The sequence below is a fragment of the Erithacus rubecula genome (genome assembly GCF_903797595.1).
Source record: "Erithacus rubecula genome assembly, contig: scaffold_517_arrow_ctg1, whole genome shotgun sequence".
Taxonomy (NCBI): Eukaryota; Metazoa; Chordata; class Aves; order Passeriformes; family Muscicapidae; genus Erithacus; species Erithacus rubecula.
In genome coordinates this window covers 27,259-53,597 of record NW_027635822.1, presented here as the reverse complement: position 1 = coordinate 53,597, position 26,339 = coordinate 27,259, and the positions used below count along the sequence as shown (strand labels likewise).

Below are 26,339 nucleotides of genomic sequence, written 5' to 3'. Positions count from 1 at the left end.
TCTGGATTAAGCTCAGCATGGCAGCCCAACCCCAGGGCCACTCGGTCCATCTGCTCCTGACACCAACTTGGTGGACAGCAAAATGGCATTTATTGAGGGGTCACAGGGGTTTTTATAACTTGGGCTGTTAGTGTCATTTCCTTCAGCTCATGTCCAGCTGGGTGAGGCCAGGCAGGACCGAAGGTCACCTCGTGAGGGGGGAAGGGATCCTAACTGACCGTACAGCTCGAATTCTTCCGCACGCGTATCCCCAACTCTCCACATCATAATAAGAATAATGAGAAATTATTTAATCGTAACAAGAATTATGTGAGAGGATGTTTGGGGGGGTTCTGATGAAAACTTCAAGAATACATGCTTGGGTAAGATCAATGTATACAATAAAACAATATGGGCTTACTAATTAATATATAGTTATGTAACAAAAAAGGTATAAAACATGTCCATCTCCAATCCGTGTCGGAGTCAGATTTGGGTTTGTACCCCTGATTCCCAGAGCTCTTCAAAAAAGCACCTGCATATAATCATGCTGTGATTATGTGTTTCTGTGCTAACACTGTGACTTTGCATCTGCTGTTTCCATAATTTTGTATCTTTCAGAGGAAGCAGCACGGTTCATTTGAACTAAGACCTTCCTTACACTTGAGAAAAAAAAAGTTGTGTGAGAGCTTTACCAGCTGTGAATGTATGAAGTAAAGAATTTAACTGCTATGGAAAGTGCACACAATTTAACTGTAAGCTAGTATATATTTTCATTTATGAAGGTAAGTACCAACATTTGAATTTTTCCTCTATTATATCAAATCCCCACTGGTTTTGTAATTGTATTTTCCTCTGGATGCTGACCTCCCTGGCAGTGACATATTCTGTGCTAAGTGCTGGATTGGATAGCTTGGTTTGGGAAGATGCCTTTAGTTAATGGCACACACAGGTCTAAAGAAGGTGTCTGGGTGTCCCTGTGCTCTGGCACCAGCTGAGGTGCAGAGCACTTCTAGGGCTGCCTCCAGATGTGATGAGCTGAAGTTAAAGCACTGCCTGCTGCCAAGCAGCTGCTACAACTTGACAAGGAACAACTTGGCCTAACATAATAAACAGAGGCCTCTTCATTTCTTACTAAGACCCAGAGTCTGATGAAATGGGCTCCTCATCCTGTTGTGATCAGGGTTAATTTCTACAAATGTCCCACTTTGTGTACTTTATACCTGCCAGCTACATGAACCATGATATCCTGCTGCTCAACTTCCTTGAGAAAAGCTGACATTTCTCTGGAACAAGGTTCTTCACTAACAGTTTGACTCAAAAGTGGCTCACTGATGTCTCTCTAATTCCCAAGGTATTTCAGATCTACTGCTGCCTTTTAGGGATATACCCAGCTGCTCCTTTGATTCCTGTGGGACCTTATTCAACTACCATTTTCAGGAACAAGCTAGAACAAGCCATCCAAGTTTCAAGGGAAGGACTTGTGTTTCCTACTTCATCCAGGGTCATTTAATTTGAAAAGTTTTACAGTTGAATTTCCAACAATTCAAAGACTTTGAACAGAGCAGAACACCATTTACTCACTTCCTAAATCACTCTACAGATCTTGTCAAAACACAGACTACAAATCTCTGGCTTATGAGCATCTCTTGGTAGACATCTCAAATTTGCTTTCACAGGATGCATCTGTAAAGCAGTACTATATTCTACCAGGATTGTTATGAGATGGACTTGCACAGACCTGCATCAACTATTTAACTATGGCACTTAGAATGGCAAACAAGGCAGCTCTTTGGGTCACAGATTGCCCTTAAGCATTTTCACACCACCATTCATAAAAACAATTAAATCCTGATGGCAGTGACTCAGATCTACTACAGCCTAAAATATAAAGACAAGATCACTGCAGACATTTTACTCAAATGTTGAGATTCAACAGCAACAGCACTGCTACTATAAAAATACAACACCGAATTGGAAACAGTAATAATTAGAAGCAAGCAATAAATAGAGATCCCAGATGCACAAACTGCAGGACTCAGAAAGTCTTTTTAATAATAGATTTTCTATACACCTACAATATTTCATTCTTAAGGCTTTAGTTATTGAATATTTATACACAGACATGATCCACTACATCACTAAATGCATTTTTACTCTATTACAAGATAAACTCCAGCTTCCATTATTGCATGGAATCTTTTCTATTTGAAAGTATCATAATGGGCATTCTCCTATTCAAAACTCCAGGCTAGCTATTCATTAACTATTGGAAAAAAGCAAAACAAAACAAAATACCAGGGCATAGAATTAATTAACCCAAAAAACATTTTGGAAAGCCGCTACTACTGCGCAACAAAAAATGTTTCACGTCTCTGTAATAATTTCTTCTAGTACATTACTCAAAATGATTCATATTCAGCCACTACTACAGCAGCAAATAAACCCATCAGTCCATCAGAAATTAATCAAAATGTTATAGACAATAAAGAGATTCAGCCGAAATAAATATAATCAAAATTAGCAATAATTTATTTTGTGACTGGCATACAGTGCACGACAGCCACAATGGCAAAGGACAACGCCGAGCCCGGGATCGGCGCCGGGTGATCACGCTCTGATCCGAACTCTATGGCTTTGGATCCCCCAGTGTTCACAAAGCCCCTTGGCCAGTCCAGTTTTTATACAGTTTTTCCAAGCCTGGAGCAGAGGTCTTCCTTTCTTTTCGTTGTTCTGCATATTCATGTAGTTTTCTTTCTCTGCTTTGGGCTGGACAAAACCATGGTTGGGAAGAGATGAATTCTGATGGGTGCAGATCTTGGTTTACGGGAAGCCAGCATTGAGATGTATCTTTCTTGATGGCTCTGGTTATCTTAATCATCGCTACTTCTCGGGTGCTCATCCCTTGGGTGTTTCCTGGACAGTTTCCCAGAGAACCATCTCCCTTACAGCTACATATCACATAATCTGACCTTTGGGCTATGTCAATTTACTTGTTAATCTGAGCTCCTCAGCTTTTGTTGGCTGCCACAATGCTGCGATGAAGCAATCCCTGTCCCTCCCTCCCTGGTTCTTGATTTCCGAGATTTTTATTATTTTATTCATACAAATATTATTCATTCTACATTAATTTCCAAACTAATATGAATTACATCATTTATTACAAAAGTATGACAGAACCTTCATGGAAAATGTAGCTGTTTTGTAGAAAATGCAGAGAAAAATGTCTCCAAGTTTCCTTCACTTATGGGCTTGGCTGTGAATCCAGGCTCCCACTCATGATATCCCAGAATTTACTGCCAGGGGGAGCACACCAAGCTCCGACACACAGGAACGCAGGGACACAGGGACACAGGGACACAGGGACACAGGGACACAGGGACACAGGGACAGACTGCTGGACGCTCACACATCCCTTGCACCCTCCTTGGAACCATCTTGCTGCTGAGCTGAGGACAAGAAGCAACCGGAACAGCCCGGGCACTCCGGCTCCACTGCAAGGCATCCGACAGCCGTGAAGGTGCAAAGGGAGCACAGGCCGGAGCTCTCATTGTCCGGAGCTAGCCCGGAGGAGCTCCCACAGGCCGCAGCCCCTGCCCAGGCACAGCTCCCGGCGCAGCCGGGGCCGCTCCGCCTGCGGTGTCGCGGCTCCTCCCGCGGGACGGGGCTGACGCGGCCCCGCCGCGGCCCCGCTGCGCTCCGAGCCCCGAGCTGCGCTCCGGGCCGGGGGCTGGGGCGGGCCGGGAACGGACGGACATGCCGGGAGAGGAGAGACAGGCCTGCGAGAGAGGGGAGATCCTGCGAGAGGGAGGAGCGGCTGCGAGAGACGCCGCGAGATGAAGAAAAGCACTGGCTACAGCCCGGGAAAGGGCTGCGACAAGGGATAGCTCGGGAGCGGGAGAAAGCCGAGAGAAGGGGGAGAGCCCGGGAGAGGTGGGAACCGCGTAGAGTGGAGAGAGCCCGGGAAAGGCCTGGGAGAGGAGAGCCCAGCGGCGGGAGCCCGGGAGCGGCGGCTCCTGCAGAAGCAAATGCACTGTTATCTGAGAGTGTTGTCAGCAGCTTTGGCTTTTTAAAAGGAGTAATGAAGGGTGATCACTTTGCCTCCAATACCCCATCTCCAACATTGTTTCACATTGTTCCAGCTACCAAATGCAAGAGACCAAATGCACTTCCAGAGCACCATCAAACAGCAACACCTCTCTCCTAGACACACTTTGAAACCAAGGATCTGTTTTTCTGTTCAGGAAGATGAACAGGAAAAAGGAAAACTTTAGACCAGTCATAGCACAGAGAGGGGTATGATTTGTGTAAGAGAGAGTTAACTTGTGTAACTGGATCCTTGAATGTGATTGGCTAAGCATAGGGAAATATCCTTTTCATCAAGGTAAAAATAAAAAACTCTGTGAAGTGTGAGAGAGACAGCCTGAACAGTGACATCCTCCCCACAGAAGAGCATGGCTAATGGGCTAATTTGTGGCTGCTGGCAGCAGCCATTGCACAGGCAGAGGGAGGAAAATCTAAGAATAAGAATAAGAAGGAAGATGCTCAGATTGCTCCTGGAGCCTGGCACAGAGACATGCAGAGGAGAGGCAGCATTCCCTGCATCTGGTCTTCTGCACCCCAAACCACCACACTGATGACCCCCCCCAGAAAATGAAGCAGAAAGGAAATACAAATCTGGGGCAAAATAAGAAGTCTGTTACAGATTTGTCTATGACCCATCACTAACACAATTTTTAACATCTAATGTTTTTCTTTTTTTTTGAATTGGTGGATATGTTCTTCCTTTATGTTTTAATCGAGACACAAGTTTCTTCAAGGAATTTAAATATGCTTCATTCCCAACACCATTAAAAGCAAAAAAATTAGATAATCTACTTCTCTGCTTCTTTCCACTAGAATTTGTTTAAATAAGGACACAAGGAATTAACTATCTATAGTATTGATTCTTTGATGTTCTGTAGGTAATAATAATGGCTTTATACAGAAATAGCATAACCTGCCCTTGGAGACTAAATCTCTTCATGCACAAAACGTTTCAGCAATACAGCTATTTGATTCTCTTTCAGAACAATTCAGTGAGAATATTTTAAATGCTTGTAGATTTGGTTTTCATTACAGATCCTTGAGAGTCTTCTTCTCTCAAGGCCCACTATTTCCATATGATGTATAATTATTTCACGCAGTCCTGACAAATACTGCAGAAGAATTTCAGCCGTAGCTCATACCTGGAGCATTGTAAGCAATAAAAATTTGATCCATATTAATCACAGATCACAGGAATGAATTCAGCATCTCACAGAACATGAGCACATCACTCACAGTGAGGTTTAACACCACTCACCTGTTTGCAGGGACCTTGATTCAATGACATAATTAAACCATTTTCCAGGTCTCAGCACTTTTGAGATTATTGGGACCAAGCAAAGACTTGGGTCATATTCATGATTATAGTACTCTGTTGAAAGAAAATGAAAAATGCATGTAAGGCTTTTCTTCTTATTTGGTTTTGTTTGTTTGTTTGTTTTTGCATAATGAAAACTGAATGGTTTCATGCCTAATGAAAACTATGGTCACCATTGAGGCAGCAATACAGGGATTGGCCAGCCTGAGAAGTCTATGGAGCAAAAAGAGGGACTGAAAGGCTTGAAAAACAAAGAACTTTAATGGATAAAATAACAAACTTAAAACTGCACGGTTTAAGGGTCATTGTCCAAAGACCCAGGGGTGTGGCAAACATAACAATGCCCAGGGGTATCTGTATATCAGCAAAGGTCCAGTCACAAACACGGTCTAGGAGCATGCCCCTGCATGTGAGCAGGCCTGAACCAACTGAGAACAAGAAGCAGAAACATGACCTATTGTGGAATAACCCCATTGACATGTCACCTCCCATGGTCTCAGGTTAATGCCTCCTGCACCTGCAGGTGAAGCCGCTCCCCTGTCCACCCCCATTTCCACAGCACTCAATCTTTTGGCATATAATAGACAGTTTCAAGAATAGAAAATAATTTGCACTGCAATATTCAGATACATTGCAAGTAAAGTCTTTACCAGCATGTTCCTCTTCCATTCTAGTTGCAGAAAGTTGAAGTTTCTACCAACATTTGTTATAAATGTTTAAAACTTCCTGGCAATTGCCTAAATAGAAACATCAACTTGCCATTAACCATTCCTACCATTTATATAGGTGTGAATAAACCTGTATTTAAAAGAAGGAAACTAAAAGTCTCAGGAGATAAAAATAAATTTGTGAAAAATAATAAACAAAAGCATGCATAACAAAATGTCTTGAAAGGGTAATGAAAATATTGACACATGCCAGGAATGAGACAGAACCATATCTCCAGAACATCTCAAAGGAATCAACATTCAGCTAGGGAGAAAAAATCTCAAACAAAAAGAGTAAATTAAACTGGGAAGCCTGGAAATTTCTACAAACCAACTTTAGTTCTGGTACCAGACAGAACTCCAGGCCCCTGCAAGCACTGCTTGGGACAAATCGATTTTTTAAACTGATTCTGCTAGTTCTTTGTTATTAGCTTGAGCTGTGTGCACACCAATTTGATTTTTCCTTTTATTATTTGTGTTCAAGAGAATATATTTTGATTTTCCATTTCCCAATCCAATAAAGACAATTGGATTAAGACATCTAATACAAAAGTGCCTTTGAAACTGAAGTTTTTCATGAATCTCATGAATAGTAACCTACTCATCCATTGTCATATATAGCGGAGATAAAAAAGCTAAGTGTTTACTTAGGCAGATATGGAAGTCCTGTGTCTATACAGATGTTGTAAAAGTAGCAATTCCAAGAGCAGTGAATGAAGAGAAGCTAATTTCTACAAAAATATCACTTGATTGGATTTCCAGGTGAAGTTTTTTCCTATTATTTGTTTATTTATAAGGTCTCCCTCTGCTAAGCAGTTCTAATAGGATCAAAAATGTAAAGTGGTAAAGGGGGGAGTTGGGGGAAGAACTAAAATTTCTATACACCAATCTAACATCTTACAAGAGTCTGATTTGGTTTTGGATTTGTGTTGACAAACATATCTGCTTTATATTTCCATTTCGACCGGTTATAGCTATGAGGGAGGCGGATATTGTTTCAAATTCCAAACCAGTTCCAATTTTCTGTCCTTATAGCTAGATGTTCAGAAGAAAACAAGGCGTCAGTGGCCATGAGGAGCCTGAAATAGGCAACACATCTCACCCAAAACACACTTTGAAACCTGTTTTGCTTTCTGACAGAGGTTGAAACATCCAAGTATTCCAAAGGGCTGAAAATATTCCCACCAAACAAACTGATGTTCCATGAGGTCTAAATCATGACATGGCCATCACCACCAGAGACTGCCAAAAGCTCAAAATTTCCTTACTTCTGTGATGAGGCCCTCAGATAAATTCAGACACTTTTGAAGTAACTGCTTTTAAGGAACTTTGCTCAGTGGAAATTGAATGGAGCTGAATCCTGCTGTTCAGGTATAAACACTACTCCCAAATCTGCAAATTTTCACTTCAGTCTGGCTCCAGCATGGGCTCCAGCACTCACTGCTGTGAAAAGAGGGAAGAACCTGGCCTGGTGTCCCTTCCCCTGCCCTCCCCTCCTCTTGAGCCTCACTGCATTCTGTCTGCCCTTCTTCCTGCCAGCAAATTCTGTCTGGCCCTGTTCCTCCAGCCCCTTCCTCAGGTATGGACCTGCTAGATCCTGCACTCTGCAGTTTTAAATTATTATAGAGGCAGGAATCATTTTAGGCTGACCAAACTCACTGACAGCTCAGGGCTCTTCAGCAAACACCACAGCCCTTTGTGTCATATGGCAGAGGGGACACCTTCAGTAATTAGGATTTTCTAAGTAATGGGGATTTTCCAGATTGATGTGAGCTCTCTCTGCCCTTGTTCTAGTATGATTATTGCCACATGCATGCAGGAGAGCAACATCAGACTTATGTTACACAACTCATCACTCTACTAAGTTCCGTGGCTCAGGATCACAGCAGTGTTGTTCACTGGTGCCCTCTGTGGCAGGCAAGGCTTCTCATCCTCACAGACTCTCAATAACACAAGCCCATAAAACATGGGCTATTTTATTGATTCATATCCTTAGCATGCCCAGCAGCACTCTTTCTGTGTTCTACATCAGCTGAAAATATAATTAGGGGAGGAAATGTGATTGTATTACACACCTGTTCCATGAAATAATTAATTACATGAACAATGTCAAAGACACTTCAGTATTCACAAACAAAGGTAGAATTGTTGCACTTTTTGGCATTGCATTTTCTTTGAAACATTCTTCAAACAAAAGCTTATCTCACTGTGCCAGCAAATAACTTTCAACTGGAAATACTCTTAAAGAGACCTCTTTTGGAGAAAAATTATGCATTAAAGAAAATGTCTGTAAGAAAATTGATTAGCTACTCGAAAAACTCTTAGGAAATGTCACAAAAGTTAAGAGTGTCTGCGCAGAAGTTAGGTGCTGACAAAGGTGGCAGTGTGTGACACGGTGCCAGCTGTAAATGATGTGAGGGCTCTAGATAATACTGAAACAAAACAAACCCCCAAACTTTTTGAAGCAAAAATATTTTGAGTGGTTTAAAGACAACACTGGTAAGTTAACTGAAGACACATGTGGAAATCTACCTGGTTTATAGTGAATTAACATAATTATTGTAAGGAGTCATGCACTCCACAACTGCTTCAGTGCTGCTTAGCAAGGAGATCCTTATGTCTGTGAGCAAGATAGAGATGTGGGATTAAAAATGTAAGTAAGTGGGGAAAGAGACAAGATTCTTTTTATTGAAAAGATTAAGAAAAAAAAAATTCACTGAAAATAGCATCAAATTTCACTGCAAATAGCACAGAAGAAAGACCATTCTGATTTTCATCTAGCTCCCCAGTATGATGCAGGAATCCCAGGAAAATGAGACACAGTCAGGGACACAAACCCTGGAAGGCTGTGGAGGATCAGTCCTTCAACCATTGATAAAAGGAAGTAATAATGATGGGTTAAATATATATGTGGATAAAAAACAGCTAAAGATCAATAGGATCTTTGATGCCAGGAAAACTGAAAGCCTCCAGACTGGGGAAGATTTAAAGAGGGGGAAAAACACAAATCTGCTGAGGGTGGAGTTAAATATTTGTTGTCCTCAGCATTGTTAAAGATTTGACCACATTAATTATGTGTAGGAAAAAAGGACTGACAGAGGATAATTATGGTGAGAGTTGTTAACTTTTATCTGATTCCATTCTCCAGGGTTGATTTGGTTTACTAAAGACAATTGCTTTCATTTGCTGATTAATGATACAAAAAGGTGCTTTGTGATAAATGCACCTGTTAGAAAGCTTCTTTGAAAAGGCAGAACATATGAAATTGATCATTTGATATTAAATGATGCAATAATTGAGGAGTTGAAATACAGTCTCCTGAACATTACACTAGTTTATATTGGTAGCACAAACCAGCAATAGAATGTATTTTATTTCTTGTCATTTACTTGTTTAGATAAGCTATATTACTAGCACATAAATTTACAAGGTCCAGTACCACAGAAAGGCTGCAGATACATTATAGAATCCATTTAAGGGAAATAAAGTAGACACCTTTCATATTTTTACCCTGACAGACACATGATCAACAAACCAATATTGGCAGGGGTCCTTTGGTGAAGACTGCTGTCAATGTGGAAATGCCATCTTGAATTTAGAAATCCAGGGAACAGGGTTACCAATGGTGATGCTCTAAGCTCTCCCACAAAGGCAAATGAGTTCCTGAAATTGTTGGTTTACTACTCCTTAGCATTTATTGTCATGGTTTATCATTAAAGTGATCGAGAAAATTTAATATTAAAATTTTTCTTTAGTTTAGATCTTGCTCTGGGTGAAATCAGCTGTGTGAAGTTCCCTCACCAGCTCTCTTAGAAAGATTTAAAGGATTTCTTCCATCACACTCAAACCTTTCTGGGAGCTGAGCAGTCTCTGTGTGCCAGTAAAGAGCTGGAGCTTAAACCATCACCACTGTCATTATCTGCTAATAAAGGACGATAAACTGATGACCTTAGGTAATTTAATTAGCATAGCGTGACTTAGTACTACTGGACCCCAGAAGAGACCAATAAAGAGGCAACAGCTCTGGTTACTCTTCCAGTTCTTCCAGAGGGCAATAATTTCCCTTCTGCTGCTCTCAGTCAGCACACGGGCGGGTTGTCTATTTACATCTGTGCCTGAAGAAACCATTCTGTCCAGATGAGAGCCCGAGTAGCATGCAGAATAAGCAGTGAAAAGCTGGTTTCAATCTGATTACCACTCGGCAGAGGTGCAGATACACCTAAATATTACCTGAAGGTTGTTAACCAAAATATCAAAACAACAGAGCTGAACACAAGGCAGAAATTGGCTCATTCCTATTTGCCTTGACAGAATGCATCACTAGGTGACCCAGGAGAAATATCTGACATCTCTCCTGCTTCCTCAAGGCCAGATTTTCGTGTTTGAAAACTGAAAAATTCTTCAGCCCGTCCTTGTTCTGTTAATGACTACAGACATCACAGTGGTGAGCCTGTAATAAAGCGGTGGTGAAAATAAAGTTTCATGAAGAGCACTTTTACTTAAAGTTATCCAGGTCCGCTTTTTTTTGGAAGTTCTTGGAACTTGAACCACGCCATTACATTAATTTTCCTACATTCAGGTGTTTGAAACATGACATGAAAAAGTCACTTGATCCTTTGCATGCTCTCTCACCACATGTGTGTGTGCATGTCTGAAAATCCTTGATTTCATTTACAGGGTAGCTGGTTTCATCCCGAGAGGCAGGTTCTTACCGGGGTGTGGAGTGCCCCCATCCCAGGGGGATTCTACCTTGGCAGAGAGCGTCAGGTGAGGGGCGTGACTTAAAAGAAGATTCCGCCCCTCCAGCCTGTGGGGCGTGCCCCCACAGCCAGGAAAAGACACTCTGTCTTATGTTCCAGTACAGGATGTGACCCAAAGTAGGTGTTCAATCACCATCTGCTAAAACCAGGTGGGGCAGTGATCCTTATCTCCCTGGCAGATTATCCTCTGCAAAGGGGTCATCTGTTAAAAACCAGGTGGGGCCAGTGTTCTTTATCTTTTCCACAACCCATTTTTCCTCCAGGAAGATCACTTCTGTTAATCTGCCATTAAGTCCCACTGCATGACTGATAGTGTTCCATCACCCCACTGGGAGATGCTCAGGCTAGGGAGAGGAGCCAAGCCTTTCCTAGTTGGATAAAAACTGAGATTTGGAACACCAAGGCAAACTTTTTCCTTTGGATTCCAGAGGAAAAGCAGGTCCTTCTACATCATTGCTGGACCTTCGGAGGAAAACTGCACTCTTCTACAGGACCAGTGATTCAACAGACCCACATCTGTCACTCCAGGGGGACTGCAACCACCATTTAATTGGACTGCTACCAACATCCTGACTGACTGATGGAGTGACAGCTTGTATTCTAACCCTGTGTGTGTCTTGTTGTTTTGTATTACTGTATTTCTATTTTAATTTTCCCAGTAAAGAACTGTTATTCCTCTTTCTCATATCTATGCCTGAGAGCCCCTTAATTTAAAAATTATAATAATTTGAAGGGAAGGTATTTACATCCTCCATTTCAAATAAAAGAGGCTCCTGTTTTCTTAGCAGACACCTGTCTTTCAAACCAGGACAGCCCATTTTGCCAGATAAGAAATTTCCCCAGAATGTTCATTTTTCCTGTACATTCATGGCTTTAAATTCTACTGTAGTGTTCCTGCCTTGGTTTTTCCATTGATTGTCCTCCTCAACCCACCAACTTTGCAGTCCCCTGCTCTCTCGCTCTTGAACCCCAACCCTAAACTCCACCACTACCCTCACAACTCTAGTCTCATTTTCGTCTAAGTCTCTGGCTCAATAAAGGATCTCAGGATTTTGCTAAACCAACACCTGTCCTGTTTTTGTCTTTTCCTTTTGGTCATCAGTGGCTGCCTGAGGTCCGAGACTCCAGGGTCTGGGGGAGTTGTTGCCACCCTCGCTGCACTGGGGCTCTCTTTAAGGCCAGAGTTCATCAATAACCTGAAAATTCTTCCTGTAAAGGTTTGCTTACAACACAGCTTATCTGATGATCATCCTTTTAATAGACAGATCTTGCCTCCTGCATCACATGCTGCAAAATATTTTGAGAATCCATTAGGAATTTTAAGACTTTATCAATAGCCAGTCGAGGCTTGAATCTTTCATTACAGAATGTTGACATTAATCATCGGATCACAGGCCATGCCTTAGCAAAGCTGTATGACTGCTGCCTACATTATGCTGCATTCATATTGGACTAGACCAGTGAAAATAAAAAATAAAAAAATATTCTCAATACGTTTCAGGTTCTCCCTTAAAACCAAGATTGTATTACATTTAAATTCCTAAATGAATTATTTTTTATTTTTAACCAAAACTTAGAATAAGTCCTCTTCAAAAGTGTCTTTGTTCTCCTAGAAATAGTGGGGCATTTTGCCCTTTCTTTTAGAAGCACGGGAACCAGTTTCAGGGACAAGATGTCATCAACACCTGCAAAACAAATCCTCGCACTTTCTCTTCCACTTCTTTGAATAAATGTTTATTGCCAGGACTTAAATACAGCTCAGCTAGGCAATGACAATAACTTAATCAGTGTATGCAGATAAGACAGACATTTAGTTGCATTGAGGTTTGATTTTATTTTCTCTGGATAATTTTAGTTGGAATTACAAGGAGTATTGCAGTCTTATATAAAGGAATTTAATCAGAGGACTGGTGGTGAACTGTGTAGTATTTTATTTTACAGTGAGTAGCTCAAGAGGTACACAGCACTATAACAATTTTTGGCTTGCATTGACTTTCTGGGTTAAAATAAATGGACACCAGTCTATGTTGGCTTAGCAGGCACTGTTTTGTTGTTCATGTATTTACTGTACTATAATTAATCCATTTACTTCCAGAAAAAAGCTATCACCAATAAAAAGCAAAGTAAAGACCATTGAGTCAGGCATTTTTATCTGAGAACAAGATATCAGACAATTATTTTGACATTGGAAAAACCACAAAAGACCTGCTACCTTTTATCTTCAGCCTTCATAATGCTCCCTGCTCTGAGGAACAGAGGCAGCAGGAGCAGGTGGGAGCACAGGAAATGGCACCTGTAGATGTGAAAACAAATAAATGATAGTGGGAGATGGGACACATTGGGACAGATGCTCAGAGAGAAGCTGTGGGGTCTGCACCTTCAGGGCCACTGAAAACTCACCTGGAGGCATCTTCAGGCAACTTGCTCTGTTTGAGAATTGTCTGGGAGACAACTCGGGCTGGAGGCCTACTCATGGACCTTCCCACAGCCGTGCTTTTATCACTCTCTAAAGTATCCTTTTTGTCAATTTAAAAAGGAAAAATTATTGGGGCCAGCGTGGGGGGTTTGCTTGGTTTTTGTTTGTTTTGGTTTTGGTGGTTTGGTTAGTCAGTTGGTTGGTTGGTTAGTTGGTTGGCTGGTTGGTTGTTTTGGTGGTATTTTTTTTGTTTGTTTGTTTTGGTTTTTGTTTTTCAAAGCCACTGTGTTGTATTTTAGAGGCATTTCAATGTAAAATTGCATTTTAAATGGCCGCTCAGATCTGGAACCCAAACACACATTCCTGCTGAAGAGAATGATGTGGAAAAACAATTGCATGGAGCAGTCACCAGTCTGTTACTTGTTATATTTAGAAACCATAAAAATGAATATATCTACAATACATACTAAAAAATGCTAAGACAAGGATATACTACTAAATTATACCAACTTATCAGTGTAATCAAAGGTGCCTTAAAGGAAAAAAATACAACAAAACAAAACCCAAAGAAAATAAAGATAATCAAAGTTCCAATATTTTTTTCTCAAAACATATTTATTTTTTCAACATGAGGAGCAAAATTAAATATCCCCTGCCACGGAAGTGTGTCCCTCTGTCCTCCAAAAGATAAGCCTGTGGTTTTGGATGTGCCTTTTCCAACAGCTGGAGCTCTGTAGGACTGACAAGAAAGTTGCTCTTAAGCCTCTTCCATTGAATAGATCCCTGAGGAGGGTATGAGGAGAAAGACTGAGAGCTCACATGTCTGGCAGCCACAAGACTGTGAGAGGACACAGAGTCCTACTCAATTTATGGGGAACTGAAGGTTTTACAAAGGGTACAGCACTAAAATATATTCTCTAAAATAAGCCTATATATTAATAAAGGACTACATTACAGTTAACTACAAATTCTTGTCTATAACATTATTATAAATTTTGCATAATTGTAGTAATAAATGAATACATTTATCACATTGGAGTTTTATCTTAATGTGCATATTGTGCATATACTATTGCCTTTTTCTCAACCTGGAAAAAGTCAACATACTTTTAGTAAGGAGATAATATAAAAGTGGATAGTTATTTGAAGCTTCTCAGGGGGAGTTATGGAAAGATGACCACAAAAGCCCACCTCTGAAGGGTGAATACATATTTATAGGTGTTAGGAAATCAGCATTAAATGATAAGAAGCACCAATTAGGAAGATAAGTGGTTATACAATTCCCCCAAGGTCAAATACCTCTCTGGAGTCCCCCCTCTGGCAGCATGGGTTGTACTGGTCCATGAAGATGTATCTTGAAGAACTGCTATTAACCTTGGTTCCCAGGAAGAACCAAGATAGTACTGGGGCCCTGCACCCTGTAGGGCTTGGAATTCCGGAATGTGTTTTGTCTTTCTGGTTAGGAAAAGACCATGGAAAATTACTGGGAAAAATAACCAATGATATAAAAGGCCACAGAGCTACAACTACATGGGTGAAGAATACAGAGGGCATATAAAAGGAAAAAAGCAAAAACCAAAATAGTATCAGTGTGTTCCACAAAGGTATTCTGATTTACAGCTCCCAAAGAGAGCATTGGGGCTCTGAGGTGGACAGAGATGATGCAGCTCAGACTGCTGCTGAAAGGGCAGTAACACACTCTGCTGCAGGTGCTTGGGCTGCTCTGCGCAGGCCCAGACAGATGCCAAAGCTGCTCCTCACAGCCTTGTCCCTTCTCCTGCCCCTCTGCCAAGTGCAGCGAGCCTCAAGCACTGAAAGGACCACAGGGACCCAAAGGGAGACAGTTGCACCTAATTCACTCACTGGGGACTCCTGGGGAAGCCTCTCTTATACAAAGGCATTTCCCCTGATGTATAGGTTTCAAGAGAAACCCTAACCCTAACCCTAACCCTAACCCTAACCCTAACCCTAACCCTAACCCTAACCCTAACCCTAACCCTAACCCTAAGCCTAACCCTAACCCTAACTCTAACCCTAACCCTAACTGTAACCCCAGCCTTAACCCTAACCCTAACGCTAACCCAGGAAAGTTTTTTGTTTCAAGAAGGCTCCTGCTTTCTTAGCAGACATCTGTCTTTCAAACCAGGACAAACTCCAACACGTTGTGCAGCTGGACCTGCAGGACAGGGACCTTTTCAGCCTCATCTGCCCTTGTTCCCGTGTTTCACTGGACACAATACAACATGAAAGAAAGCAACAGCAAGGGCTATTGTGTCCCAGGGCTTCAGTTTCTTCACCACAGCTCCACAGAGACGTGGGGAAAGTGAACAAGACAAACTTTATTAAAGCAAAGCGAAGCAAAGGCATGAGCTGGAAGGGAAAGAAGAGGATGGGCTGAATGGGGGGAACTGTCACAAGGGAGAGAGGCAGGAGAAGCTTGTGGAGCTCCTCACAGGCTCAGCTGGGAGCAGCATCAGCTGAGTCTGGAGCTCCAGCAGCCTTGAGGAGACACCTCTTCTTTCCCAGGCACTTGAAGGGCTGCAAGAGAGAGGAACAGAGCCACGGTCAGAGCCGTGATCTGCACAAGGGCCCGAGAAGAACCTCCTGCCAGGACCATGCCAGCCAGTTATTGCCATGGTCTGGAAGGAGCAGGAGAAAATGGGATCAGCCGCAAGGTGCTGGCCACAGATCCCCCACGGCTCCTTGAAACCTCCATTTGCTCTGCCCACGCCACCTGTCATGTGCACAGGGAGCAGAGCCCTCAGCAGCCGCACAGGGATTGCAGCTCCCCCGCCACACCCTGCTGACCCCGCAGTGCCCTCACTCACCCTCACGGACGGGCTGGAGCTCTTGCTGCTGCCCCGTCACCTGGAGCCTGAAGATTCCTGGGAACACAGAGCCTGTCGTGGCCCCAAGCAGCACAGCTGCCCCCCCGCCCCGGGCGCAGCCAGCCCTGAGGCCGCACGCCCTTCTCTCCCAGCAGCGCTCAGCCCGGGCCCCTGCCGCATCTGCCGCCCGAGGCTCGGCTGGAGAGAACGGCAGCAGCCCTGAGGGCAGCCGGGGCTCCACCAGCCCAGGCCCGGCTCCCGCTGCGGGGGCAGCACCTGGGCTGGGGCCGAGCCGCGACGAGGCCGGCATGGCAGGGAAGGGACCCCGGGCTCGTGGCTCACCAATGAACCTCCTGGCCGCCCCTTGCTGGGGCTGCGGCGGGCTCTGCCCGGTGCGGCTGCTCGGGTGCTTGGCTCTCATCCCCTCGCAGCTGCAGAGAGAGCACAGAGGGAAGAGTTGGCGCTGGCTTTGCCCCTGGGCTGGGGCTCTACTGGCACGACCTTGGGGCCAGAGGATCCGGGCAGGAGCCTGCACATCCCATGCCAGGGAGCAGCGTGTGGGGCTCAGGCCGGTGCCCTTGGCTGTGGCACTGAGCGGGGGCACAGCTGCCAGCGCCACACACTGAGCACCGGGGGCAGGCTGCTGCTCCAGGCTGCGGCTGGGCCTTCCAGGCTGCCCTTACCAGGCCATCGTTGAACTGCAGCGCCTGCTCCCTTGTCAGCACCTGCTCCAGATCTCTCCTCTCGAGGAACTGAGTTGCAGAAAGCAGGGTTTTGTAAGAGGCCTGAGAGAAGCAAAGAGCCAGAGGTGGCACGACAGCCCAGGGCAATGCAGGATGTTCATCCCTCTGCCAAGGGCGAGGCTGGAGCCTGCCAGGTGCAAGGGCATTAGGCAGCCAAGCTGCTCCCTGGGGGACATGAGCAGCCCACAAGACCTCACCTCTGCCACATCCTGGTTCTCATCATGCCGGTAGGGTAAAAGTGACAACAGGCTCTGTTGCACCATGGTCTTCAGGAGCTTTTTTCCCTTTTTCACTCTTAGCTCCATCACTTTTTGAAACAGCTGAATGGAAAGCAGCTGCACATGCCTGTTGTCCTGGTGGCAAATGACAAGAGATTTCAAGATCAACTTTACCCAGCTCCCCTGAGCAAAGGCCCAAAAACCACAGGATACAAAGTTTCTGGGCAGCATCCAAAGCCTGTGGCTAGGGGCACAGAGCCTTACGCTGTCGAAGAGTGGCACAAGCATCTCAGCCAGCATCGGGGCAGTGGTGCTGCATCTTGTGGACACCAGGATGTCTTTGTCCTGGAGCACATTCATGAGCACAGAGAGGGTCATCCTGACCACCTCTCCGTCTGCATGGCTCAGGAGCTCCAGGAACGTTGGAGACAGCTCGCAGAGGCTTTCGGCCTGTGTGGAAGACAAGGCTGTGCTCTGAATCCATGAAGAGCTTCAGCGCTGAGACTGCCCTGGCACTGCAGCCTGCTGCTGCTGCTGCTGCTGCTGCTGCTGCTGCTGCAGGGCCCAGGAGCCAAAGGCACATCCCAAAGCACTGGGGCAGCTGAACCAGGAGGCCGGAGGGCTGGGAACAGCTGCCTCAGCTCCCAAAGCCCAGCCAAGCCCAAGGGGCTCTGTTCCCCGGCCCCACGCTGCCAGCGCGGCCTCAGCCACTGCCCCCTTCTCACCATCAAGGGAGACTTGCTGAGCGCCACGAAGCCTTTGAGCGCCAGGCGACGCCTCTCCGTGCACTCGCTCTGCAGGTGCTTTGACATGATCGTCAGCATCCTGCGAGCACACACGTTCAAGTCCAGCACATCCAGGAACTGAAAGGCAAAGGGCAGTGACAGGGGAGCAGCTGGCAGGAGCCTGCCACAGCCCAGGGCCAGGGCCAGGCCCAGGCGGCAGCACCAGGTGCAGCACCGTGTCAGGCAGCCGCAGCCCTGAGAGGCCAGAGTGCTGGGAGGCGGCTCAGGCAGGCAGCGCTGGCCTTCAGGCTCACCTCCACAAGGAGAGCCAGGGCAGGCAGATCCCAGCGGGGCTGCTCCCTGATGAGCACCTTGAGCACGCAGATGGTCATCGGGGTGCATAGGCGGGTCAGGCTACGGCGCAACTCCCTGGCAGGGGGAAAAAGGCACCAAGGCCCTGAGCCAGGCAGGCAGACCTGTGCCAGGACTCCCTCACAGAGCTGTGATCTTTGCCCAGCACCCTGCCAGGGGACGTGGACGCTTTTTGAGGCAGCTGCTCCTGGGCACCCTCCTCTCGCAGCTTTTTCCAGTCTGCCCTGCTGTCCCTCAGTGACAAGGCCCACGTGGCCACAACCACAGGGACTGTGTGGGGCTCTGTGGGCACAAATGCCAGGGGCAGCAGGGAGAAACAGTCTCACCTGGCCAGCAGACCCACTGCATAGTGGTGGGTGTTGGCACACAGCAGGGTGTCCCAGACACGCTTGCGCTCCATAGCCAGCAACACCTCATCGCCACACCGCTGGCGGCAGAGCAGAGCCTTGATGATCTCCACCGCAAATCTGTGTGCAGAGCAAAGCCCAGGTCACGCTGGGAGCACTGGCTCTGGGCACAGGGGCGTGGGAAGGACAGGACAAGCGGGACCTGTTGGGCTTAGTGGGAAGGCTGTGTTCCTCCCGGCACGCTCTCCAGAAGTTTTCAGCGTCCTCCGGTATCTGCTCTGTGGTGACGAAAACTTGGAAGAGCAGAGCCACCAGCAGGTGGGCGGAATGAAAGGTTATTGTGTGCTGGCACTCGGGCACCTTGGCAATCACCCAGAGCACCACAGTTGTCTGCAAAAGACAGAGCAGCTTAAGACAGCGTTCAGTGCCAGGGTGTCCATGTGGCAGGGCCTGGCAGCACCCGGAGCACCCGGCCTGCTGCCCCCGAGCCTTCCCCTAGGCCAGGTTTCAGCCCAGTGCCTTAAGAAGGGGAGATGCAGGATGGGGAGGGCATGGAGAGCTTGTGGAGAGGCGACCTGGGGGCAAGCAAAGGCAAGTTTCAGAAACTCACAGCCAGGGCCAAGACAGCCTTATTGTCCCCACTGGAAGTGGATCTGCTGTGCAGTGGCCAGTCCTGCATCACATAGAGCAGCGTTGGAAAGACTTTCTTAGCCGCTGGTTCCCATGATCCTATAGTTCTCCACATCATTGCAGCAGCTCTGTGGGACCAGAGCTGCATGTCAGAGAGATCTCAGCCCCCAGTACCATGGCCTGTGCAGCTGCATGAGGCTGGGTGACAGAGCCCTGGTGCCCCGAGGGGCAGGGAGGGAGCATGGCAGCAGGCTCAGGAAGCAGAGGGACCTGTGAGTCCTGGAGATCTCTGCCTGTCTGGCAGAGCCCACTGGACAGGCTCTGCAGGGCCATGGGCTCTAAAGGCCGGTGAGCTCTGAGCTCTCAAGGCAGTTATGCCCCATACCTGTCACACGATGGGGCACAGTACAGCAGGGTCAGCGCCACAAGAGTAGGGTGTTCTATAGCCAGCCCGCGAATGTGAATGCGCAGCCCGGCATCCACAGTCCCACGGGACACAAGACTCTGGTGAATGTCCCTCACCATGATTGGCACCTGGAAGAGGCATGGGGAGACTTGAAGTGCCGTCCAAGGGAGCAACTTCCCCAGTGTCGCCCAAGAACTGATTCCCTTCCCACCACACTGTTCTGGCCTCAGAGGCCAAGGTGTCCCAATGGCTGTGGTTTGAGTGGCCACACCATCCTGGAAGGCCTCCAGGCCCGGCCTCAGGGCTTACCTGCTGCTGACAATAAAAATCCTTCTGCTTGACAAGATCCAGTTTGGGAGCAAGAACCACAGTGGGCGTGGTGTTAGTCTTTGAGATGCCCTGTGCTATTTTGGTGTCAGTGTTTGTGATGGCCACATCCTCAGTCAGTGCCCTGTGAACCACTGCCCTGTGAGAGATTTCTGTGGACTCTGTGGATGCTGTGCTAACATCAGGCTTTGCTTGTTTCTCGCTCAGCTTGGAGTCAGCCTCAGCTGTGCCCTCAGTTGCTTTGGTGGTGGTCTTTCTATGCCGGATGCACAGAAACCTCAGCAATATCTGCAGCAGAATGGAGGGCAGGAAGAGAGGGACATTCCATGGAGAGTTCAGGGTGTCATGCTCGGCTGAGCAGTGACAGCAGGTGGGATTGGCTGCAGGTACCTGTGCTGCTCTGCGGAAGCGGCCACGGGCAGGGTCCTGCTCTTGTGTCCGCTCCACGGCCACATCTATCAAAGAGGGAGTGCAGCCAGAGCTGAGGGGCTGTGGGAGAGGCCGGAGCACACAGGCCAGCCCTGCGCTCCCCAGGCAGGGACAGCCCCAGGATGGCCAGGGGATGGAGCACGGCCTCCACCGGGGAGGTGAGCCCAGCCACTGTTTGGTGCTGTCCATGGGCATGTCCACAGGGGAGGGCATGGCATGGCATGGCATGGCATGGCATGGCATGGCATGGCATGGCATGGCATGGCATGGCATGGCATGGCATGGCATGGCATGGCCTGGGATAGGGGCAAGCTGGCCACAGGTAGGAGCCCTGCCAGGCCCAGCTCTGCCACTTACCATCCTGCAGTGACTGGAACTGCTCTGACTCTTCAGTCTGCTGTGTGGGGGCAGCTGCAGGGCCTTTCTTTTTTCCCCCCCTAAACACTCTTAACAGTTTGAGCACTCTGCCTGCCATCCTACTCTGCCCTCAAGGGCACCTTCAGGACAGATGCTCCAGAAAACCTGCAAGTCAGGAAAGTCTGCAGTCTGGCCGCAAGGCCAGCCGCAGGAGCAGTGCCTCGGAAAAGCTCTGGGTCAGCAAGGAACGAGCTGGCTGCGTGGGGCTCCTCACAGCACAGGTCTGACACGTCCTGTCCCATCACATGCACCGAGCACTGTGGCGTGGCCGCGTCACTGCCAGCACCTGTGTTAGCAAGGGCCCATGTCACAAAGGGCCATTGGACATGCTGTCACATGCCCTGAGTTCCACCCCACCCCACGTGTTCCATGTTAGAAGGAATCCATTGCCCCGAGTGCCTAAGACAGCCCAGGACACACCAAGATCAGCAAAGTCTGGAGTGATGGACTCTGGACGGTGCTGGGAGCCCATAGCCCAGCTCGGTGCTGCTGTCTTTGCACTTGCAGGTCCCAGCAAGCAAGATGCCAAGAGTTAAAACACACCAGAGAAGGAAGATGTCATTAGGGTGTGCATAAAGGTATTTGAATTCAAAAGAGAGCTTTGGGGCTCTCAGGTGGACAGAGATGATGCAGCTCAGACTGCTGCTGAAAGGGCAGTAACACACTCTGCTGCAGGTGCTTGGGCTGCTCTGCGCAGGCCCAGGCAGATGCCAAAGCTGCTCCTCACAGCCTTGTCCCTTCTCCTGTCCCTCTGCCAAGTGCAGCAGGCCTCAAGCACTGAAAGGACCACAGGGACCCAAAGGGAGACAGTTGCACCTAACTCGCCCACTGGGGGCTCCTGGGGAAGCCTCTCTTATCCAAAGGCATTTCCCCAAATGTACAGATTTCCTGGGAAACACCAACAACACACTTAAGAAATTCTGTCAAGGCTGAATTGCTTCTGGTCCTTTCAGCACAAGCACTCCAGATCAAGCTCATCTTCCCCCAAGTGTGTTTCCTCATGTCACTTTGGGCATGGCTCCTGAAATTACTGCATTCCTTAAACAGTTCGTATTAAAACTTTGCACCTTGTATGTATGGATTTGTAAGCACACTTATTTAAAGTAGATACAGTATAATTTTCACATAACCACTTCAGCAAGAATAAGTTCATAGAAATAGGAACGTTGTGTGAACCACTTTTTATAATTTAACTTAATAGAACTGGTTATTGTTTATATTAAATTTAAATATGCTTATATATTATTTCTTCCTTACGGGGCCTGTGAATGTTCTATTGTCTCTCATTTGGTATTGTCCACATAGAACAAACTTTTTTGCGTATATCTTGCACATTGCAAGCCTCACACACCAGAAGAACTGTTCTGTGGTGAGTCCTGCTGACTTCCATCACGAAGAATTCCATGAGGTCTAAGTGGGTTGTACTCCTCTGAGGGATGAGCACATGCTGAGAGTCTTGTCCTTGCAATATTTCTGCGTAGGCAATAAACATTTTCTGAAATACAGAATATTGCTTGCAGCTGTCTCTGTTGTATCAGGCCTGAAGTATTGGGGACTGAAATACTTTTTACTACATCAGGTTATTTAAAAATGCAATCTAATGCTTTGATAAATACTTGCCCTGTGCACATCCCACTGCCTGCTTGCCACCATGGGTAACTGGGCATCTCTACCTTCAAGTATTTAAAAAATTAAAACATTGTTTTAGTTTATAGTGAAACTTCTTTATATTCCTCTGACAAATAATGCTAAGATTATCTCTGGCCATCATATGCATTGATTCTTCAGAGGAAGACTGCTCCATTATTGCCATTTTTTGGAACAGATTATTAAAATAAAGAAGTCCAGGCTGGCACAAGCAATTGTACACACCGACCTCTTAGAGGTGAATTTCTGCTAACTACAGCTGACAGCCCAATGCCATAAAAGAAGCACTTAGTAGCACACAATTACACATAAATTAGTTGCACATTTTGCTAACAACCTGTGAAATCCATCAAAGAAATGTCTTCATTTCCAACTCTTGCATGCAAAAGCCATTGCAGGCTCATTGAGGTGCTTCCGACAAATGCTGGACCATTGCTTTGTGATTTGAATTTCGTACAGGGATTTGTGATACTCTGGTCCTGCTGCAGGCAATACCATCAGCATTGTTCTATCTCGGTTCTCCCATTACTCCATTCACAGAAAAAAATCAATCTTCTGAAGAATTTTTCCAGTGAAAACACTCAGTGAAAGTCTCTTTTCTCTGCTGACAGGCAGCTCACCATTGCACTGCGATCAGATTCTGTTTTTAGAAAAAAATTAAAACCAGAACAACTATTCTGCCCTCAAAGGAACAAAGGTTTATTTTGGCTTTGCATGGATTCTGGCCACAATCTAATCATTTTGTCTGTTCTTCAGAACCCTGACAGAACTGCCTGACAGTCCTGTCTGACAACAGATGTTCTCTACAGCTTCCCGGGATTTCCAAATTGAATCCTACTGCTATAATCTGAACACTGCAGATGAGCACTTTACTTTTTATATTTTCAGTTAAATTGGGTTTTGAATCCAATATCCATTGCAAATAGTCACATTAAATAAAAACTCTATCCTAAATAGAGACCTTTTTCTGGTTTTGTTCAGGTTGTTTTTAAAAGTAATTTTGTAATTCAACCTGACAGAGTCTCCTAGTCAATGCCAATCACTCCAGTTGCTCACTAAGTAATGCTTCTAACATATCCATTCAGTTGTTTTTCCACTTCTGAGTGCATATGATCTTCTGTTCTTCTTTGCCAAATGCTGCAATAATGGAACAGTCACTTTAGTCACAAGTCCCTTATCCCAGATTAGCAGTCACCCTCCCTGAAATATCTGTATTTACAGGAAAACAGTGCATTCATCAGAGAATTACATCTAGTTTCTCAGCATTCTTATTAGCCACAATATTGCATATTTAAATGAGAATATGCACACAGGGAGTGTGCTGCTCCATTCATCTTCTTAATTACTTTTACATTCCTAAACACTTGCAGAGTTAGATATTTAGGGTGCAATGGCACAGAATGGGCATTAGGAAGTATGCTACCAGCCCTAAGAGTAGCTGGAAAGGCAGATTCAGTTTTTGCAAATGAAGAAGCTGGCACTTAAATAACCTGAGTTTAACAGTCATTTGCCTCAGCTGAGGCCATGGCAGGATAGTTTTGTTTCCTGATGGCACCTCCTTCCCAGCTGCTGCCCTGGGTGGGTAGAAACGGCCGCCTCTCCAGGCAGCTTTGTTTCTGGTCAAGTGTTCAGCATTTCTCTCTGATGTAAACAGACATCCTCTCTCTCTTACATTCGTGTTTCTACTTAATCCTTCAATAAGCGCAAGAACACTTCTCTGGGAGGGTGTCCACATCCACCTCTGGGTGTGTGAGTAGGAAGGGAACTGCAGCAATCGAATGCCTGCTGGAGTTTGCTTCAGAAAACTACAGCCAAGAGCCTTTGTTTTCCTTCACACTCAAACCTGTCTAAATAATTTTTCTCTTTTGCCCCGTTTCCTGTTTTGAAAACAGATTTCTGGTCATTTATGTAATGTCTCCAGAGAAAAGTGAGATATTTGCATTTCAGAGAAAGAGCAGAGAGATCAAGGATGGGGTTATCATCTGCTGAGGTTGGTGCAGTCTCAGACGGGATGTGAGGGTTGTATGGCTTCCAGGTTTTCCTTTCCTAGACACTGGAGAGTAGTGGAGTGATCAGAAATACGCTCAGAGAAACAGTGCTGGCCAAGACATCTCCATAGCAAAGTGTCCCTCTCTGTCAGAAAACACTTCTACACCAGCAAATTAGCATCATTTTTCTTTCTTCCTCATTTATGGATTTTTACCTTCCCACAAAAGCAGTAGATGTGATTCTCAAGATCTTTTTATTACTGGACTTGCCCTATTAGGGGTTCAAACAATTCAACAGTGCTTCTATACAGGGATCCAGACACAGCAGATGCATCTGTCCGAGCTTTGCATGTTTCAGTAATTTTCTGTTAATCTATTTTCTCATTATCACTGCATTTCTTGATCCAGTCCCTGACACCTTTCTCATCTTGGCTGTTCTTATATTAAAAGAGCTGTCACTGACACAAACAAATGTGAGTTTAGCACCAAATCTCTACTTGCTGCAGATGTTCTTTCAGTTTCCCTACATCTTTCAGCAGACAAAATCCTGCTTTGTCCTGTGATGTTTTTTTGTTCGAAACTGAGTGAAAACACCAATTTCATACAGAGGTTTTGGCTCACCAATATTTCGATTCTCAGCGAGGGCACCAATTCCTGTTGTGGGTTTAGTGCTGGCCAAATTTCCAGTTCACTTACTAGAATTATTTACTCATTTCTTGTTCTGAGATAGGTAAGGAAGGAAGGCAAGGCAGACTCAAACTTTGAAGGGTCTAAAGGAAAACTTTATTAGGAATCAGAATAAAACCTTTGTAATACTTCTCCTCCCTCCTACACCCTTTTTTCTCTCATACTGACAAATGTATAGAAACAAATCAGTCAGTTTACTATCTCTAAAATAGTCTTTCTCCAATTTATGTAGAAAGAGGAGACTCTCTTCAGTCTATGGAGACTTCACAAGAAAACAGTTCTCTCGTGGCTTGAATGTCACAGTGAATGAGCCACCCAGGAAAATACAAATCTTATCACTGCATAAAAGTCTCTCCACTCGACTTACAGCTTTCCCCACACTTGTTTTGGAGGGCTCACTCTTTGGCCAATGGCCAGTACATTTTTAAGGATGAGCAGTTCAGAAGCAAAGGTTCTCTTCAGTCTGTCTCTGAGACCATCTCTGGGAACACAGGTCTTCTGTTTCCCTGGGGGCAAAAGCTCTTCATCACTCTTCTCTCTTTCTCTGTTCAAACTTCTCCTGGGATCACAGGTACTTCAACATCTGCTTGTTTGGCATGAATGCTTTTGCTTATGACTACAATGTGAACCCTTCACCACCCCCCAACCCCCTGCTCCCCCCATGCTACTTGTTTGACTTTTAGGGATGTTCAATACAGCTTACAAGAGAATTTCAGTTTAAGGCATCTCCTCATATTCCTTATCCCATCTGGGACCTGACCCTTCTTGTCTTACCTCAATGTCTCCATATTGTTTCTCTGCATGTCTATCACTCTGTCTCTTTCTTTCACTCAAGAAAGGATGGAAGGTCCACAGGTCTCATCTGCACACTGAAGTTAATACCTTGCCCAGGCAGTGGCTGGAGCAGTTGGGGTGGAGTATTTCAGGCCATGCTGGGGGCCGTGCCAGGACAGCAGGGGCCCAGCAAGAAACAGTGTTGGCTGCTCCGGCTGCATGACTGTTTTCTGGCTTTTGCTGCACTCAGTTCCAGCCACAGGCTGATGGTCTTCCCTCTGCTTGCCTGGGAGCCACCAGGCAGCCCCACTGGGCTGTGCAGGCCACAGCAGAGGGGACCTGGTCTGGCCCATAGCTTGTCCCGGGGCCCATTTTCTGGTGAGACTCAGCAGTGGCAGCATTCCGGCCAAGCTGCAGGCTGGCCGGGCTGTGCTGGGGACAGGGGGAAGCAGCCAGGATCTCAGCGGCCAATGGCCTGCTCTCCCCTGCCTGGTGGCTGCTGGAAAACTCAGCAGTGGCAGCATTCCAGCCACTC

The 26,339-nt window shown here is 46.0% G+C and overlaps 2 protein-coding genes across 2 annotated transcripts; both read right to left on the bottom strand.

The window, feature by feature from the left end:
- Positions 1-16,115: 16,115 nt before the first annotated feature.
- Positions 16,116-18,552, bottom strand: LOC306816318 (uncharacterized protein; the record flags this gene model as incomplete). The annotated part of the gene is made up of 6 exons (XM_079332774.1): positions 16,116-16,151; positions 17,035-17,190; positions 17,320-17,505; positions 17,781-17,918; positions 18,095-18,209; positions 18,479-18,552. The coding sequence occupies 6 exons, from the start codon at positions 18,550-18,552 to the stop codon at positions 16,131-16,133; spliced, it is 690 nt and encodes a 229-aa protein (XP_079188900.1). The 3' UTR covers positions 16,116-16,130.
- Positions 18,553-18,565: 13 nt separating this feature from the next.
- LOC306816317 (uncharacterized protein) lies at positions 18,566-20,994 on the bottom strand (the record flags this gene model as incomplete). The annotated part of the gene is made up of 6 exons (XM_079332773.1): positions 18,566-18,889; positions 19,110-19,257; positions 19,515-19,663; positions 19,845-20,150; positions 20,253-20,317; positions 20,923-20,994. Coding segments are annotated over 6 exons (1,064 nt in total), but the record flags the coding sequence as incomplete, so codon positions are not given.
- Between the last annotated feature and the right edge of the window lie 5,345 nt (positions 20,995-26,339).